The sequence below is a fragment of the Diplotaxodon limnothrissa genome, linkage group LG7, assembly GCF_057381915.1.
Source record: "Diplotaxodon limnothrissa isolate DT_005_m linkage group LG7, D_limnothrissa_male_GT1.1, whole genome shotgun sequence".
In the NCBI taxonomy this organism is placed as follows: Eukaryota; Metazoa; Chordata; class Actinopteri; order Cichliformes; family Cichlidae; genus Diplotaxodon; species Diplotaxodon limnothrissa.
The window spans coordinates 21,332,015-21,351,473 of NC_140602.1; the positions used below are offsets into that span (position 1 = coordinate 21,332,015).

Consider the following 19,459-nt stretch of genomic DNA (forward strand, 5'->3'; position numbering starts at 1 on the left):
TTTTGTGATATAATTATCTCATTAGAAATCCACAGGAATAAGAACTGCCTATGACAAATCTGATTTTCAATTAATGCCCCCACAGGCCTTGTGGAAACCACAGATGCCATGTAACACTGGGTGTGGTTTCATTCCTTGTCCATCAGTCAGGAGAAAGAACATTTTACTCTATGTTAACAGACCAGGATCCACAGGTTTGTAAGAGAGGAAAGGAAATGTCTTCTTTACCATTTGTCTTATTTTAAAGTTCAAAATTAATAAATTCCACAGCTCTGTTAGATCATTTTCATGTTAAATTTGCGAGGAGCATCCACTGTGGTGCTGCTCATGCCAGCGTCTGATTTCCGTGGCACATACTCAATCTCAATGTTGTGTTTAGTGTTGCCTTTACCTCTGCTCCAGAGGAACAGCAGTACCAGGCAAAAGAGGACGACACCAAGAAAGGAGATGAATCCCATTGTAGTTGCAATAATCAATGTCTTTATGTCGAATGGGAAAGGGGCATTGACTCTTGTATCATTAGCTCCAGTTTCTGTCGGCTGGTTGGATATGAAAGCAAATGTTTTGTTGGGCTGGTGTGGCCAGTCAGGCGAATAGCTATGAATATGAAGGTGTGCAAGAGAGGTGTCATTTCCACCTGCGTTGCTAGCTATACACACATATGTACCGTTGTCTTGAATCTGGGCATAGCGCACTTCGAGAGTACCATCTGGCAACACAGACAGCCTTCCAATCATCTTGGTGGTGATAAACTTTTTCTGTGGAGATCGCCACATTATCACTGGAGCGGGATCCCCATCTGCTTGGCAAGCAAAATGAACAATGGCTCCCTCGTCAACAAATTTTTGCTGAGGTTTGCGATCCCTAATCCTAGACTTGCGACACGTGAAGTAGTTTGGCTGCAGAACATCTGGGAAGTCTTTGAACTCTTTGCCTTGGACGAACTCAGGGGAGGCACAGGTGGGCTGCTGCCTGTTGAAGTTCAGTCTCCAGCGCCGGCGGAAAACCCACAATAGTCGACAGTCACAGGCCAAGGGATTATCATACAATGCCAGGGTTTCCAGGTTGCCAACTGAATGGAAAGCAGACTCCTCTAAAGTACTAAGCGAGTTCCCAGACACATTTAGTATTTTCAGGTAGTTTAGACCTCGGAAAGAGTAGGGTTCAATCATTGCCAGTCTGCCTCCCACAAGGTGAAATTCCAGCAGACGCAGCAGATCATGGAGCTTATTTCCTTCAATGGTATGGATAGGGTTGTATGAAAGATTGAGAAAGCGCAAATAAACCAAGTGCTGCAAGGCTACATAAGGAATTGTGGTCAGGTTGGCATTTGCAATCGTCAGGTAGGTGAGATTTAATCCATACAAGCAATTTGGGGTCATCGTATCCAAATATGGCCAATTTGCTATTTCCAATATTTTTAACCGATAGAGCCGTTTAAAAGAATAATCCCGTATGACATTGATATTGAGGTGACGCAGCCTGAGAGTGATTAAACTGTGGAGGTGGGTAAAAGCCTCTGTTGGCACAGAAGACAAGTTGCACTTCTCAAGACTCAGGTGCTCAAGACTACTTAGGCCATGAAAAGCTCGATGGGAGATGAAAACCAGATCATTATCACCCACTTCTAAAGAGCGGAGGTTATACAAATCCTGGAACATGTAGTCCAACAGGATGACAATCTTGTTCTCACTTATGTCCAGCTGTGTAAGATTGCTCAGACCTGTGAACACACCGAGCTGGATGAGCTTTAGCTTGTTGCTACGTAGCCCCAATATTCGCAAGCCATAAAGGTTGTTGAATGCTCCAGGCTCAATAGTGGAGATTGTGTTTTCACTCAGTTCCAGGTGTTCAAGGTTGGGACAGTTGGCAAACTCATCTGGGTTAATGGTTCTGATACGGTTCTTGCTGAGGTCCAGCAGTCTTGTTTCTGCAGGAATGCCTTCAGGAACTGTTATGAGTCTCTTGCGGTGGCACATCACCGATCGCTCTTGAACATTGCAATCACACCGGGATGGACAGCCTGTTGTGGATCCAGACAGAACGGTGCTCAGCATCAGAATCAGAATAGGCTGCCAGAAAGCCACCAGGTAGCTGTGCCCAGTCGCTTCCCTGCCCACCATCTTATCGGTTACCTAGAGAGACGCAGATACATAGCAAAATGTTCATGATGATCTGTTCAGTTAAAAGACAAATACAGTGCAAATTGTGAAAAACTGAAACATATGAGCTAAAACAATAGTTTTAACAGTCTTGAGCAATGAGTTGATTTGTCATCATGCAGTTTAATGATAAAATTCTACTATTTTACATTATATGTGGGAGATGTTCAGAACAGGAGTCTGAATTAATAGCTCTCAGAACAATTCTCTTTGGTTATTATGTGCATTTTCTGGCAGTTGGCAAGTTCAACAACTGCATGTGCTAAAAGGACAACATTCTGATGCGACACAAATGCTAACAGAACAGAGAAGAGTAGAGAGAGTGTGTCCTGCTGCAATATTCATGAACAGACTAAAGATGAATAGAGGTTACAAGGAATAAGGTATGTGCATGCAATTATAAATTCTGCATCTTGAACTTGCCAGTGCAGAGTTTCAAAAGGTATTTTAAATCCGAGCAGCTCCTGTAAATACACAGTCGTCCATGAGACCTTGTTATATGAATAAAAATACTGATCCAAGGAAGAAAATCAAAGGCAAAATCATTCTAGTAATCTACATACATCTTTCACTACTGTATACCCTCTTGGTGTACGCTGTGGAGTCCTGAACATATCTACACTAAACCTTACAAATAATCAATCAGTCAATGCTGTCTCCGTGACATAAAGCAAAGAGACGTGTCTAGTGGAATTAACAACATATTTCTGTAATCCAAGTCATGCTGTGTTGTAACAACTTTTTCTGAGCACATCCGTGGTTTAGTGTGGTATTTTGAAGTCTTTTTCTTCCTATTACTTAAAATGTAAATTTGCTGTGTGAGGGTGGAGCAACAGTAACAAAATGATACAATCAAAGATAAAAATGGTGGCAACTATGACGTATGTGCTATGGATGACAGTTGCTCACAGTTAAAATATAGACCATCAGTGAATTAGAAATGGAGAGATACATATGTACAAGACAGGAAACAAAACCTGTTTGATTTGATTCCACTGGTTAGCGTGAGTCTATCCTTTCTAACAGCAATGAAATGATCCATTTGTGTCATAGCAGAACACCCATTTACAAACAAACAAAAAAAGAGCATGTGATCAGCATTAATGCTACAACAATTTTGAACTATATTACCACACAAGGAGTTGGATGAAAATAAGAGGTAAAAAATGTAAAGAAAAAACAGGCTGAAAATTTTTTTTTCACATATAATTTGCACTCCTCTTTAGACATGTCCCTGGGAAATGCCTGTCAATGTGTGATCACTGTTGTCACAATACAGTGAATATTCCCAGTGGTATGTAGTTTTATCTCTTCTTCTAAATTAGTCTTTAGGATCCCCAGCACCTCATCTGGTATAGCATGCGACTCAGATGCCAAGGCTAAGTTCTCACTACATTAACCCATCCTGGTCTCTGTATTGCGTGTCATTCCCCGTCTCTGTCTCCCAATCTTTCTGTCTCTCTGTGAGGCACACAAAAGCCACCAAAAAAGAAAAAAGTCAATTTCTGAGTGGTTATGTGATTGTTCTTCCAGATGCCCAGGAGGTCTGTGAAGATGGATAATGCACCTTTATATTTCAGCAGATTCAGTGGACCACAATACATTTGACAGATTGATAGTGTAGAAAGAAAAAATCAGTGATATCCAGCTTGACAGTTAATTATGGGGTAACCTGTTACTACTATTGTGGCCACCAGCCACTGATAATTTTTACCCCAGTGAGCCCATAGTCAACTGGACAGTAGAATCATGAAAAAATGGGTTAGATTTACTTTGCTCAATTTCATTTTATTCGCTCTGAGGTCAAAGTTCAGATTGGGGATTTGATGATACCATCTGTAATCAAGTGATGCCAGAAACAGTTGAGAATTTGTCTGAATTCAGAGACCTGCACCGGAACCTGCTGTGCTTCATGCTGCCTCTGGATATACTTAATATTTCTTGTTCCTTAATGTACACTGATTAAGTAAGTGGCCTGTGAGTGACATAGTGTGTCATAGGACATCGCAAGAAGTCTATGAAAAGTGAAAAAAAAAATGGCCTCATGACAGGCTCAGACTCTATCTGTTGGCCTACATTGTGGGGATATATCACATATTGGCTATCACTCAATGAGATGCTATTATGCCCAGCCCTAATGCCACTGACACGTTAACACAATCATAGAAATATTCAAAGTATAATCCCCTGTTGGTAAAGCTCCTTGACTACAACTTCAGCAGGTTGTGGATTGCAGTAAGGCTTCCGAACAAGTCCCTGCACTCTTCTATACATCCCAACAGTGCACGTGATTGGGCAATATTAATAAGAAATTTGAATATTTAAGTAAAGTTTTTGATGAAATTGCATTTTTATGACTTAGATGCATCTAAGTCATTTGCAGCACAATTTACAATTTATAGCACACGGCTTCAGCAGCAAATATGCAATGAAACATGAAAAGATATGGACACATTAAGATGAAGAATGCTATCCATGGGTAAACATTTGCAGCTCTGTTTTGTTAATGATCTGGTGTTATCATCCCCTCACAGGCATGTATTCTGAATGTGTTCTTCATTCGAATCAGCACTCCAGTGAGCTCCCACAGAATTACATTAATTGAGGTGAAGTGAGAGGGGGTGTGCTGCTCAAAAGAATGAATATGTAAGAGAAATAAGACAGTGGGGCTCAATAAATGAGGACTCACTGGTCCAAGACCAGTAATAACTAGATCAATGAATAGAGAGATTAATGCCTTTATGCCAGGATCCGCTGGGATGCTGAAGATGTTGCTTCATACGTAAAGTAGATGGTGCCCTGTTACAATGGAGTAGGTGTAGGCAGTTCAGTGTAGCATTAAAACACGGTCCAAGTCGCTATAATTAAGTAAAGTTTAATATGACATTTTATGGTTTTGATATAGAGCCCAATTTTAAAATAATTTTCAAAACCCAAGAAAGAGCAGGTAGATGAAGGAAAGATGGTCTTCAGATTCTCGACACACTGAAGCTAACAGTACAGCACTACAATCATAACACAGTAACCGAAACATTCAGCCAGTTCATGTAAAAAAAGGTTCACGTTAAACTTTAACATCTGCACTGTAGCAAGCTAGAAATTATTTTCTTTTCCATATCTTATCATTCCTTTTTTAACAATTAGCACATTCGAGAATATGCATGTATCAGTGTCATTAAGTCCTAATCATCACAGAGTAATCCGAGTCACATTTTAGTTTACCTGTCAGAAGATATCACTTCTGAGCCTTGTTAAATACCATTGTTAAATACCTTTAAGCTTCCTGGAAATCCGTAAGATGATGCTGACCTTATCTGTAGCACAAAGTGTTAAAAGCCTTTAAAGCCCATTCCTCTGCAAACCGCTTAGTCAGCTGCCCGTCTAATCCTTAATGGCCAGACCAAGGACTGGAATCTTACTTCACCACCTATTTACTCTTCTTTAACATGCCCTCACACTCTTGTCCCCAGTGTTTACAATTTCATATGATGCCTATTAGTGGTATCAAGCATAAGTAATTCCAGTCATATTTTCTTTGTATAATTTGCAAATTTATATTTTTGTGTAAGTTGACAAAAGTGTTTTATTCTCTTTCTGCTATCACTTTAATCACTTCTAAGATGCTTATTGGCTTTCTAACTGCAAGTAGCATTGCAGGTATTAAAGCATAAACTAAAAGTGACACCATGACTAAATGCAAGTTTTTTTTTACCTTTAGCAAGTGGTAGTAAGATCTGTCTCACACTGTCCTGGATGAATTTGAACAAAATTGTTAACCTTGTGTCATTGAGAAGCTACGCTGCCTGCTGGCACTGTTGGCTGGGTTTGAACCTGTGATATGGCAGGGCTTAAATGTAAGCTGACGCCCGACAGATGGACAGTAAAGCCCTAATCCAGGTGAAGAAGCTGGTTGGTGCATCGAGGTGCAGAATTCCAACAGTGGCCAGCTGTTGTTCTGACAAAACTCTGCCGTAAAACCTGTAGACATGTCCCTCCTGAACTTCACCTCTCAAAGGGGTCATTATTGCTTCTGCGCAGTGTTCTGTTCATTGATGTCTCATTCTGTAGTACAGCAACAAATAGGAAACTGGGAAAGAATTACAAGTACATTCTGCATATGTAGGGAATGACAGGAATTTCTGATGTTGAGTCTGCCTTTACTGATAAAAAAAAAAAAAAAGATGCAAACAAAACTACTTTCTAATTAAAAGAAAAAGCCACTTACACAAAGCCTGTCAGGAGACCAAACTTACACCAAAGGAAAAAACAAAACAAAAAAAACAAACAAAAAAAAAAATACTGGGGATGGGTTTATACATTAAAAGTTGATTACTTGGACCAGTCATATTGAAAGGGATTGTTTTGTTGTTCCAGCTCGTAAAAGATGTTTTTTTTTTCCTTTTAATAAGACAATCAACAGGGCAATTAGAAAGATATTAACTCAGTTTTATAATAAATAGTGAATTCTTATTGTTTTGACATATTTTTAAAAATCATTTTATAAAACCCTTACTTTTAGCTCTACTTTAGAGATGTTGCCCTATAGTCATAGTAAAAGATTTTGATGATAGTAGACAGTTGCCAATGTAAAGAAAATACAATTATAGTTGGATAGATAATATTATTTGGGTTTGGTTCAACTGATTAGCTTATTGTTAAACTAGAAGGGATATCTATTTCAAATTCAACAGCATGCTTTCAGGAACTGTAAGCTCTAAAATAAAAACAGTGTAGCCAATAATAATAATAGCTAATGATTCTGGTCAAATTTTTTTAAATCATGTTTCATTAAACATTAGTTTATCGAGGCCCATAGCTGGGGCTGTTGTGTATTTTCTTTTTTCTTTGTTGGGTGTTTGGTGTGCAATTTAGGGATCGTGATGTTCTATCATTATTAAACTATTCAGCTTGCCAGCTCTCTGCAGAGAATCGTGATTTTTTTTTGTTCTTTCTTTTTAAGGAGATAAAGTGTATTTTGGAAAGACTCAAATAAGACTCACTAATGAGAGCTCACATGTTTTTCACAGCATCCAAAACAATTACCGTAATAAAAGGAAACGAGCCAAACTTAAGCCTAGAGGAATTACACAAAAAGGTCTAAAAAAAATCATTTTCTAATTAAAAGCATACTTATAATGATGTCAATTATCTGAATTTGGCAAATTATTTCATCATATATTTTGTTAAGACTGACAAACAAAACAGAAAAATCTAATAAATGCGGTGAAGCTGACAAAAACAAGAACGTAGGCTATTTTTCACTCAGCAACTTCACTTGGATATGTCTGTTGTTTAATAGTTATCCTGTTTAGAGCTTAGTTAAACTATCATGTGAAAAAACATGTGTAGGCCTTTAGGAAGAAGTCATTAGCAATTTGGATATGAGAGCTATTTAAATCAGCCCTGACAGTTAGAAGACGATCCTGATATAATATTGATGAACTGATAATGTAAAGCGTGATGTGCTATTTATAACTAATATCACAGTTCAGACTGCCCAGCAACACTTCAAAATGAATAAAAGGGAAACTGATTATAAAAACTTACTTATTAGTGAAAAAATAGCTCAGTGGATATCATTCCAACTCTATCCATGTCTTTTTCCCCCCATCACGGGGCGACCGTGGCGCTGGGGGTTGGGAAGCGCATCTGTTGGCCAGAGGGGCCGATGGCGCGATATGGCAGTCTTGCTTCTGTCAGTCTGTCCCAGGGCAGCTGTGGCTACAACTGTAGCTTGCCTCCACCAGTGTGTGAATGTGAGAGTGAATGAATGGTGGCATTGTAAAGCGCTTTGGGTGCCTTGAAAAGCGCTATATAAATCCATTATTATTATTTATTTTATTTGACCTCCAAACACTGAGCGTAGAATGAAACACAATAAATAACAACTTGGGTTGTGTGTTTGTGTGTGTTTAACTTTTCAAATGGTTAGCCAATTAGACAAGTGTACAGCAAAGATGTGGCAACCACTTAACATAGCCTTTATCACTTTGTTAGCTAATGTTGTGGACCCCATTTTGAGTCTTGATTTCTTTTGCTGACAGAGACTCTAGGGCTCGAAGCAACTAAGTCAGGGTCGCACACATCTACACGTGGGCTCTTCTCCCAGCAACACAGGAGAAGCCAACACCCCGAGCTCCAGAAGCCAAACTGAAAACAATGCAGACATTGCAATAAAAGTAGAAGAAGCACTAACTGCTGAAGGTCACAAGGCTTTAGGTTTCATACAGAATACTGATTTCATATGAGTGTTTTAGTGTTGGAGCTGAACCTGGCCTGTTCTACTTTGTGTAGTTTGGAAGACTGAGAGCAAGTCTGCACTAACAAGGCCCCGTGAGGTACTTGAGAAAGTCTGTTTGAAGCAATGGGCCAGAACCATTTTTTTTTTCCACAGTCAGCAGAACTTGATATATCGCTGTATACAATTTTTGGATAAACACTATTTGTTTCAATTGGGGGTAAATAGTTTACAAACTTAAATCTGATGCTCATACATAAGTCAATCAATTGTTTTATCGATTATGGATACATGATTAATACACGAGTAACCATGTGGTTCATTACATCATGTTAAAATAAACTGAGAGACTAACAATGAAGGCAACAACAGCAATAAAATAATAATGATAATCAGCAGAAATAGTATTAGTACAGTGAGAGTATAGCTCAAGCCAGCTGTACCAATGTAAATGCACATGTAGGAAGTTTAACCTAGTGCCCAAAATGGAATAGGAGGCAGGAAATTGAGCTAGATAAGAAGAAGAAAAAGAACATAAAAGGAAAAAAAAGAAAATGGATGAGTTATTGTTGTTATTATTGAAATTTTAGCTCATATGTGAGGGCAAATAATAACCACTGAATGTAGCATTAGCAGACAAACTGAATTTGTATTAAAGTTTTTCTTGATCAACTTTTGCATTGGTTTAGTAAACAAAATAGTGCTCGAGGCAATTAAGTTTCACGGATAATATCCCAAAAGGTCTTCTGTTTGATTTGCTGAATGAAAAACATGCTGTGAGTTTTTGCAAAATAGGGTAAACATGCACTGAGTAGTATGAGCTCAAACTGACCAATTGAGATAACCTGTAGTTTAGGTGCACTTTGTCTGTTATGGACTAATTTGCTCTTCTTATCCAGAAACAAAGAAACTGTTTCCTTGGCTACTGATGAGCAAAAAACACTGAAATCTCACCAATATTCTTGTAATGAATTTGCAGGATGATGTGCAAAAAACAAATGAGCTTAGGCGAATAAACAGGTCTCCCAATGCTCATCAGACGCCATGAAAACATTTGGTTATGTAATCATCCATCCATCCAATTTTAATTGAAAGGAAACTTCATATCCTGAATATTCTTTCTTTAGAGTTCGTCATTTGTTTGTTGTTATTATGCACAAAGTTTTATTTTGAATATTAATGTTTCGTTACAGTGCATTCATCCAAAGGTTTGAGATGTAAAAGGTAAAGTTTTCAAAAATAAAGCTGTAAAAATATATATAATTTTTTATATATACTTTTTAGATATACACCAGTTGATCGATAACAGCAAGCTGAAGGACATTTAGAATTGGAAACAAACAAAATCCCTGTCAGCTCAATCACATATCCTGCCAGAACATCCAAACCTATTTGAATAATCCACATTTTTGCTCTGAATTAATCATTCTTGAGTGATGGGTTAATATTATGCAGCTGAATCAAGCCCTTACCTCTTCTATGGCGCATAAGCATTTGCCAAGACATAGTGTATGATTTAATTTGAGAATGACAGTACTTATGCAAATCAAAACTGTCCTCAAGTAGTGCTATGGGGGAAGAATCGTTATTTAGAAGGTGAAGATGTTAAAATTGTAAAATTCAACATAAGGACCCTACTGAATAGCTTCCGAAATTTATTCAAGGTTAGAGGGAGGGTAAATGAACGATTTGCGAGGGGGATGAACATATTGCTCTTCTCACTAAATTTGTGAGTGAATAATTTTTTCCCTCAGATGAAGTGAGCAGATTTGGCAGTTACCCTCAGAGTGTGTTGCGGGTGGGGGTAATCTGTTTGTTGGTGAGCTCCTTTGCAGGCTTATGGAACAACTAGTATATCAACTTCCCCAAATACGTAGCCTTAATAGCCTCGAATAGACTGAAAACTGCACTGGTTCTTCAATTAAAGAAGTCAACATGGAAACATGCCTTCATCTCGTAATGAATAATTAAGGGCATATTTTATCAGCTGCTAGGAAGTATGACGGGCACAGTGTGGAGAGGCTCTCGGCTATATTGACTTTAATTGTGACTGGCATCTGAAGGCTTTCTTCCCAGTGTGGCGAAGAAAATGTCCCTTTTGCTTAGCTGTGCCTGCAGCTCACAATAACGGCTTTTAAAGGGAAACGAGCTGTAATTAGTGGATAGAGAGTTGACCCTCATGCATAAAATCCCCAACTAATGCACCGGGATCAGACTTTAGAGGGTACTGTTGTTGCACAATGTAGTAGGGAATGGCCTATATTAGTGAAGCTCCAACCACACAGGAGTTGTTTACAAAACCCATTATTGTGTGTCAGGACTTTTGTTTTTACAACTTGCAGTCACCAGGAAATATATGTCAAGTTGAGATGAACTTAGCAGTATTAAAAAAGATTATGATATTGCCAACACAATTTGCACAGTGTGCTTAATCAGACTTACTGTGTAATAGAGGGTTGGGTAGGAAGGAAGACGCCATAAATCTTTGTAACTGCTTGACGTGAGTTGAGATGACAGAAGATTTTAATCAATAAAGCATACATTAGTGTTTGCTGATGGATTGCAATTGCTTAACATAAATACTCAAATATGTTCAAAGTACTTCATCCATGTCTAATTTCCAAAACTGCCTTAATTTTCTGTTCTCACAGTCTCAGTGTAGCTCCAACTATTTCCAGCAGGGATTAGAGTGGGGGCAAAAAAGCACCGTACTTTGAGATAGTTCCCAATGCCTAAGATTTCTTTTTATGTATTGGCAAGGTGGAGCTGACTGATGATCTCTTTGGTTCTCCAATATCTTTATCGTGTCATTGTTAAATATCCAAAATAATACATAATCTTATCAACTTTCATCTATAATGAAATGTAGGAAAAGTATATCGAAAGTCTTTGTATTTTCTATCTCAAATACTACAGGGGTATCTCATCTCTAAATTACAAAATACCATCATAAAGGTGACCTTTAAAATCCATATTTTAATAAAACCTTTCCATAAGTGCTAGTACAGTGGTAGAAGTCAAAATCAGAAGCTTTTTCCAGAAAATCTAATCTTTTAAAGCGGTTGCAATATCTCCCTCTGGAAATTTCCAAGCGTCTACAAGAATATATCATTGAAATGGTGTTGAAAAACCGACATAATCCTATACTTGTGTCTTCAACTTGGGAGCAGCACCTGCACAAAGACACAAAATTTAAAAGTGCATGATACAACTAGATGAAACAACACGTGGATTTGGAATGTACCACTGTTGGCCATGGCAGTGGTGGATATAATGGGGCTTTAAAGTCTCATGTTTCTTTTCTATAATTTGTATTTATTCTAACTAAAAAAGGAATTATTATTGAATTCCTGCTACTATAGCAACCGCTATTCAATAACGTATAACTCGAGCAACAAACAGACAAAAGCAATAATCACAGAATCTGTCACCCACGGCTTCCATCTAGTTCCAGTATTTACATTTCACATTCGCCATCATATTTGTGATATGATTCAACAAAAATAGGTAATAAGCTGTTTCCCCGTCCTCAACCCTGGCTCAGGTTTTTTTTTTTTTTTTCATTTTTGGAATGGCTTAGTTCTTTTAGATCTTCATTTCTGTATAGCATCATGAAGAAGAGGATTTCATTGACTTGAGACCTAGTGTGTTCATTTGGAAAGTCCTAAAGTACAAGATTGTAGATACAATTTGACCTTCAATGGAAACACTAAAAAATAAAACAAACAAAAAAAAACAGATTTTTTTTTACTTTTACACAATTCTTGATTAATGGCTGTCAAATGCACCAACTGCCTGTGCAAAATAACTTCATTTTCCTCATTTGGGATTTATTTCCTATAATGGCAAGGGCTCAGACAAAACACTGACTCACAAGCGCTTTATCAAAAAACAGAAGTACGGTATAAGAACTGTGACAGTCAGTTATTTCAATGCTCTCATGCAGACTGTGTTTATGCGGCATGACAAAAATGGTATTTTTTCACCTTTCCCACAGCAGTATGGGAAAAGTCAAATGGTAGATTTAACCTCCCAAAATAGTGACAGATCTGCACAGTGCAGTTTCCCTATTAACAGTTTCTTTATATGGGAAAGGAATTCTGGCATTTGTTTTAATGAGTGTTGGTGCAGACTTTCATCTGGTCATTTTCAGTACTAAACTTTAATGAGCAGGAACTCAGAGCAACAGCGTATTTGATATTCATTAAGTACTGTTTTTGCACTGGAAACCAGTGACTCTGGATCAGTGCTTTGAATCAGAGGTGGGACCAAGTCATTGTTTTGCAAGTCTCAAGTAAGTCTCAAGTCTTTATCCTCAAGTCTCAAGTCAAGTCTCAAGTAATGTCAGGCAAGTCAGAGTCGAGTCTCAAGTCACTGGTGTAAAAGTCCGAGTCAAGTCACAAGTCTGAAACTTTGAATTTCAAGTCCTTTCGAGTCTTTAAAAAAAACAAACGAAAAAATAATGTTGCAGTTATGCTAAATGTAAATATTAGACCATGTAATTTTAAAATCTGTGTTTTTCTCAACACATACAAAATAGTGAACTTAGAAAATATACACAAATTGTGAAATTGCACCTCTTTAAAATGCAGCTCAATTAAACTTAGCTCCAAGAATAATTTTCACCGACAGTTCTGAGATAAGCTGCATGTTATTCTTGGATGCGGTTGTAGGACCAGCTTTAAAATCGCATGACAAAAATATCATACACATTAAAAAAAACTGTATCACCAACGTAGCCTGGAAAACATTTGCTAGTTAGATGAAGTCAGCTATCTCATCTTAGCATATTTATATGCATATTTATAATTATACGGTTCTTGGAGTGAGTGCATACACTCATGAAGTTTAGTAACTTCCGGTCACTGCAACAAGCCCAGGTACAGTTTACCGACGGATGGGTGCAGGACCTTGAAATGCACCGTGTAGAACGAAAGACCATCGTACGTATCATAAGTTTACCAGTCTCACAAATCGTCTTCATAAATACACATTCCTTAACCGTTTATTAATATAACCTTTGAGCTCAACGGTAATTAATTAGTAGTGGAAATAATTTCTGGTACGCGTTACAGAAATGTAGCAGTGACAATAATATTGTATGCTGTAATCGTACTGGACAATTAGTGATACAAAAAACCTGTTTTATCCTGTGAATAAAAGTATGTGTTTTTGTCAGTGTACCATAATAACAGAAGCGAAACGCAATATTGTGTCAGGATAATTTACTATTTATGCACAATAAATAAAGGAGCATAGCGCGACAATTTCTGTTCAGCGCCAGACTTGCTTGTAACCTATATCACCAATTATGTTAAGAAAAATGACGCATTAACTACAACAGCAGACTGACCTTTGTGTAAATGCTTGGAGCAGACTAACCTGTGAGCTGGAGTGTTCTGGGACGTTATATTTGATCTTTGAATGGCTGCAATCCAGTCGCCTCTTTGTTACTTCGGAAACATGGCTCGAACAATTTCTCTTCCACGACGTAATCCGATAACAACCGATCTCTTTACCCGTCGGCTTCCCGTGGCTGTCATGCGACCGGCTATTGCAGTTAATAATACAACGGCTTCTTGACATTTTTGTGTTTCTTTTTATCGCTGTGTGACTGATTTTAATTGAAAGCCTGCGTGCGCTAGTACCGCTTGCCACGAGTTCCCAGAATCCTTTGCGGTTCTACCCGTGAATGACGTCACATTTTCAATCTCTATATAATATGCATGTTAAATTTTATATTTGGGGTGAAATATCAAGTCTCTTCAAGTAAACCGGTTCAAGTCCAATTCAAGTCCCAAGTCATTGGTGTAAAAGTCCAAGTCAAGTCACAAGTCTTAGAACATTTTTTCAAGTCAAGTCTAAAGTCATAAAATTAATGACTCGAGTCTGACTCGAGTCCAAGTCATGTGACTCGAGTCCACACCTCTGCTTTGAATAAAACAAATCATTTGATTCTCTATGCAGACAAAGCAAACTCTAGATGGCTCTAAATTAATTGTCAAAAGGCTACAGCTGATTAGACCAACAATGCAGCTTTCTCCTGATAAATACACCTGACATCTTATACACTGCCCTGAAAACACCTTTATTCTTACAGTTTTACCATAAAATAAACCATAAAATGTTAAGCTCCATTTTATTATTCCTTTGTTACATTGCTATTAATCTGATCCCTTCACCACAGATGGGACGGATGTTAACATATACTTGTTAAGGTAGAGCTTTCTATCCTGATAACCCATACTCTGTGGAGCAAAGGCAAAAAAAGGAAAAACATCAACAGTGAGAAAGACACACAATGGGGAGTTTATTTGCTATTTCTAGCACCATGAAAAAGAACCTATGCCATACCAGTGGGAGAACCTTGTTCACATAAGATAAATGATTTAGCCTACTGTAATTAGTGACCATGAATGGATGGCTATCAATTGAACAGCTAAAATGGTATTAGATCATTTATCTATTTTTATACGTGCAAAATGATTCACCAGTCGTTCAGTCTTCAGTCTTTTACCAGCAAACGCACACAATGAACTAGCCTCTCCCTAAAATAACAAAACAAAAACCACACAGTTTCATTTATCTCTAATTTAAAATCTATGCAACACTTAATTCTATTTTCCTCTTGTTTTGAGATGATGGCTCAACGCACATTCATTTTAAAGAACGCAGAGGTGGATGGGCTTGTTTGTATCAGTTGACATGAAACTACACATGAACTTTAAAGCTAATAGTAGCAATTCACTGCATTATTTGGGAAAAGAAACTCTATTTAGATGGCCACAGCTACAATGTTGGTCTGTTTTCTCTCTAGCCACAATCCACGAAGGATTGAACAGGTCTGGTCATCCCCACAGTGGCTTCAGAGCAGAGATAGGGGAGCTTAATCCATGTCCTCTGAGAGATTGCCCAGAAAGATGAAGCCTTAATTAGCCAGATAAAACCTCACATAATGACGCTATTGATATAGACTGAGAAATGAGGTCTAAGCTGAAACCCTCTCCCCCAAATAAAACAAAGACTATTGTGCATAAGATGGTTGAGATGGGCTGGGAAGACACTTTGTAAAGTGACTGCGGTGGATGGAAAAAGGGGGCAGATCGCTCTCACTCTCAACTCCAGCAGGGGAGCATTGTCTCATCTCTCTGAACAATCCACCTGCTCCAAATTCTCTCATAAGAAGCTTAGAGAAAAATGCTGACCTTCATATAAACAAAGATTATGTGGAGGAAAACAACAACAGTTTGGAGTACTTAAGCAATAGCACTCTGGGGAGGTTCAAGCAATTAAAGGCAAAATTACTCATCTGAGCTGTCCTTGTATCCTCCCATTCCATATCTTTGCTTTTGTGTAGTAAGACGAGGTCATAGAGATAGTGAAAAGAAAGAGAATCACATCTCTATTCTTCTGCTAATCCTAGGGGTACTAGAGGGAACAAAATCTTACTTTCAGAAAGACAATCTAGGTATTTCACATGCTATACATGGATCAATGACAAGGTGACCCAGTACAGTAATAGCAGATGGCTTTAAGGTTGGCAAAGACACTGCAAACCTCTTCAATGCTTGTTCTTCGAAGAAGTTACAGACATTAGCACCAGATTCCTTTCGTTTTCTTATTATTAAATAATAACTCCTACAACTGACTTAAATTTGTAGAATTTCATGTACACTATACGTAGATTAATATATCTTAACACTAGGAAAAGAAAGCCTCATTATATTTGAGTGCAACTGATATCAAAGCACATCCAGCCTCAATCTGTAGAGTTAGGAGGTGAGATCCCTTCTGCCACTCATGCCTTAATTAATGAGAATGGCTGTCTGTTTTCTTTGTTTCCCTGCAAAGAGCAGTGCCTATGTTGAAGCACGCTGACAGGCAGACGCTTGTGGACACACGTTTTAGAATTTCATCTTTGTACTCTTGTCATGTTATTCTTGTCGTGATGTAACTTGTATGCCATTTACAGAGGACATGTAATTGCTGAAATGAAGCCAACTGTGCTGTAAAATCCTGTTTTTTGGGTTTTTTTTTATTCACTTTATATGTTCAATCTGGATTGAGAAACACATTTTTATTTACAGAACCAGCTGAAGGGATCAGATAAGATGAGCCATTACTTAACCAATAAGCATTTTCCCGCTGTGGAAAAAAAAAATCCACAGCAGATTTTAATGACATGTTAATTCACTATTTGAAACGGAAACGGTCTCATAACCAGTTAACTGTACTGGACATTTCTCATATACATAATTTTACTTTTCACTGTATTTCCACTTATTATTAGTGTTAAAATGTGTTTGACAAAAACAAACTGTAGAAAGTTGTTACAATGCTGTTTTACAGGCAAAATAAATAATCAGTCATTCAAAAAGTTGATTCATCTATAACCAAATTAACTTTTAGTCATCTGATTAACTTGACAGAACCTCTGATGATGACTTTTTTGTCTGTCACAGGTAAAGGGAACACTAGCTTCTTTAATTTTTAGAGCCTGTTATAATTTATTTTATTTTTTTAACCTTCTGCCCACTTTTCAAGGTCTTTAAACCTACGTAACTTCATTACCGTTTGTGTTAGAGACAAAATTCAAGTGGTTTTTGAAAGCTGAAAAGATGAGTGGCATACATGATAATTGGGTGACAAAGGGTTTTAATGTTCTAATCTCAAAAGTAAGAATTATGTGAGATGAAAATGATCCCGTCTATTTCTCGAATGTATTTGAATTTTATTCATTTTCTCATCAAAATCATTTCTGCTCACCTTTTGCACTGTTTTCTAAGTCAGTTATGAGATGTGTGGGTTAAATTGTCTGGACCATCCTCTCACACCACATCAGTGCTCCTCAGACCTGATCTCTTTCCCCTCCTAATTCCCACAGGTTCCCAAACTACTTTGCACTTCTGTGGCAGCGCAACACACGCCGGCATCCGACAAGGTCAAATGCCATTTCATTTTCTCATCTTTGATCGCTGCACGGCTCTTTCATCAGTCTCACCCTCCCCATCCACCCGCATGCTACCGTCACCATTTTGCCAGTTAAACTGACCTTTCTTCTCTCCCTCAGTTTTGAAGAATGGCAGAAACTGGAATTAAAATACATGCTCCAGATGTAAAATATTATCAAAACCATAAAGCTTGTGAGAGTGTCTTTATTTAAAGAAAATAATAATGATGTCTAGGGAAAAAGAATTAAAAATAAAACAAGTCCACCTTGAAAATCCTGGATTTCTCTCTTGTATCATTTTTAGACTTCCGGCATGTTTAGGCTTAAAGGACTAAAAGGAAACAGCTGCTGAACTGTCTGTCACATCAGAATACGGTGTTAAAATGCCAAACTGCAACATTTATATGCGTTTTTCCTGCTAAAGATAGACTTTCAGTATCCTACATGTCAACTGACTTCGGGGTCTGATTGAAAAAGATTTAAACGTGAATGCAAAGTCTCAGAATTTCTACGAGATGCGAGACAGCACCGTGCAGGAGTCTAACTGTAGGTGGGATTATTACTGCCTCTTCGTGTCTAGCAAAACAACATCTCTTCATGCCACTCAGTCTGGTCGATAACCTGAAATCTGACCTCTTGTTTCCTCCCTGCACTTTCCCTATCCTCCTTCAACAATATTAGCAGTTCGTTGTTACATTGTTCGGTTATTCTCTCTCTCTCTCGCTCTCTGTTAACAGCCAGAGGGTAAAAGAAAGTCGTAGTGAGGAAGGGAAACGGAGAGACAAACCAGACTGAGAGAGCTTTTAGGGAAGTTAAACTGAAAGAGTAAGATGGAGGTAGAGCACCAAAGAGATGAACGAGGGGAGCTTTTAGGGAACTAAAAGCTGCTCCCCCTTATACCTCAAAGCAAGGCCCCTGTTTTCTTGAATCACATGATGAATGGGAACAGACTGTCAATGGATAAAAAGCAGCTTCACTGATCTCACGAAAGGGAGGGATAATGGACTTGAAGCACATTAAAATACTTGAATTATCTTGAGTCACTTTAATCCATGTGTCATGGAGGATAACCTCTCTATACTTTGGCACTAAGGTGTCACTTTCTTAATGAATCCTAATGGGATTAGTGGCTTTTAATGGCGATTTTAACTTGTCAAGGCCCATCAAATACAAAGAAAAACAATGCAAAATCAGAAACACCTTATTCAGAGCTCACTATCTCAATGTAAAGTAGCTTTGAAAAATATGGCAACATTTTCCAACCAGCCAGTTCAACAACCAGTTAACCAGAACTAACCTATTAGATTGTATTGTATCTACTCTATTTCCATGTCAAAATGCACAATACCGACAGTTTAAAGGCTTCAATTATCAGATAAAGGGAAAACCTTTACTACACAATATTGTTGGTAAAAAGATAACAGCACATGGCTCTTTCTTAGCACAAGCTCTGGCATAGTTTATGAACTCATACACATGTACTCTGTCATACAATACCAGGGTCTGCATGGCACTACATCTGTCAGTCAAACCTGGTGAATTAGTGTTTGTGTACAACTCTCAACACTTCACAACAAAAAGGAAGGAGGCACCACCACCACATGTTGCTATACTGCAATTATGCTTTGAGTTAAATCCAGTTTTTCAGCTAAAAACTACACACAAAACAATCCTTAAAAAACACCCTTAAAAAACCAACAATGAACTCTGCCAATCACTGATTACCATTTGCCCAACCATAATGTAAAAGAAGATCTGTATTGTTGTTTAAATGAGCTCAGCACTAGCCAAAATATTCTTTTTTTGAAGACGTGACTTTTACGCTACTACATCAATTTGAAATCACAGGAGACATGTAGCAGGTTGGGTGCAAATGACAACTCCGTTTCTAAGTACTTCCTCAGTCAGCCTACTAGACAGAGGGAAGAGAGTCGAGAGTACTAGCACTGCACCTAAACACCGGACTCTGAACTCTGAATCTCAATGGGCTATTTTAACAGCCATTACATCAGGGAGGTGGGGCACAAACACAAATCTTGTTCCCACTTATGAAAAATATCATATGCTCCATTCAAGTGAGGCTGTGAAAGTGGAGCTGCTGTTGTATCA

At 38.0% G+C, this 19,459-nt stretch overlaps 1 protein-coding gene across 1 annotated transcript; it reads right to left on the minus strand.

The window, feature by feature from the left end:
• Window positions 1–275: 275 nt before the first annotated feature.
• On the minus strand, window positions 276–2,138 carry lingo1a (leucine rich repeat and Ig domain containing 1a). The gene has a single exon (XM_085357665.1). The coding sequence runs from the start codon at window positions 2,121–2,123 to the stop codon at window positions 276–278; it is 1,848 nt and encodes a 615-aa protein (XP_085213791.1). The 5' UTR covers window positions 2,124–2,138.
• Window positions 2,139–19,459: the final 17,321 nt, after the last annotated feature.

Excerpts from the sequence above, each read along its gene's own strand:
- lingo1a (XM_085357665.1), bottom strand. The coding sequence starts at position 2,123 with ATGGTGGGCAGGGAAGCGACTGGGCACAGCTACCTGGTGGCTTTCTGG.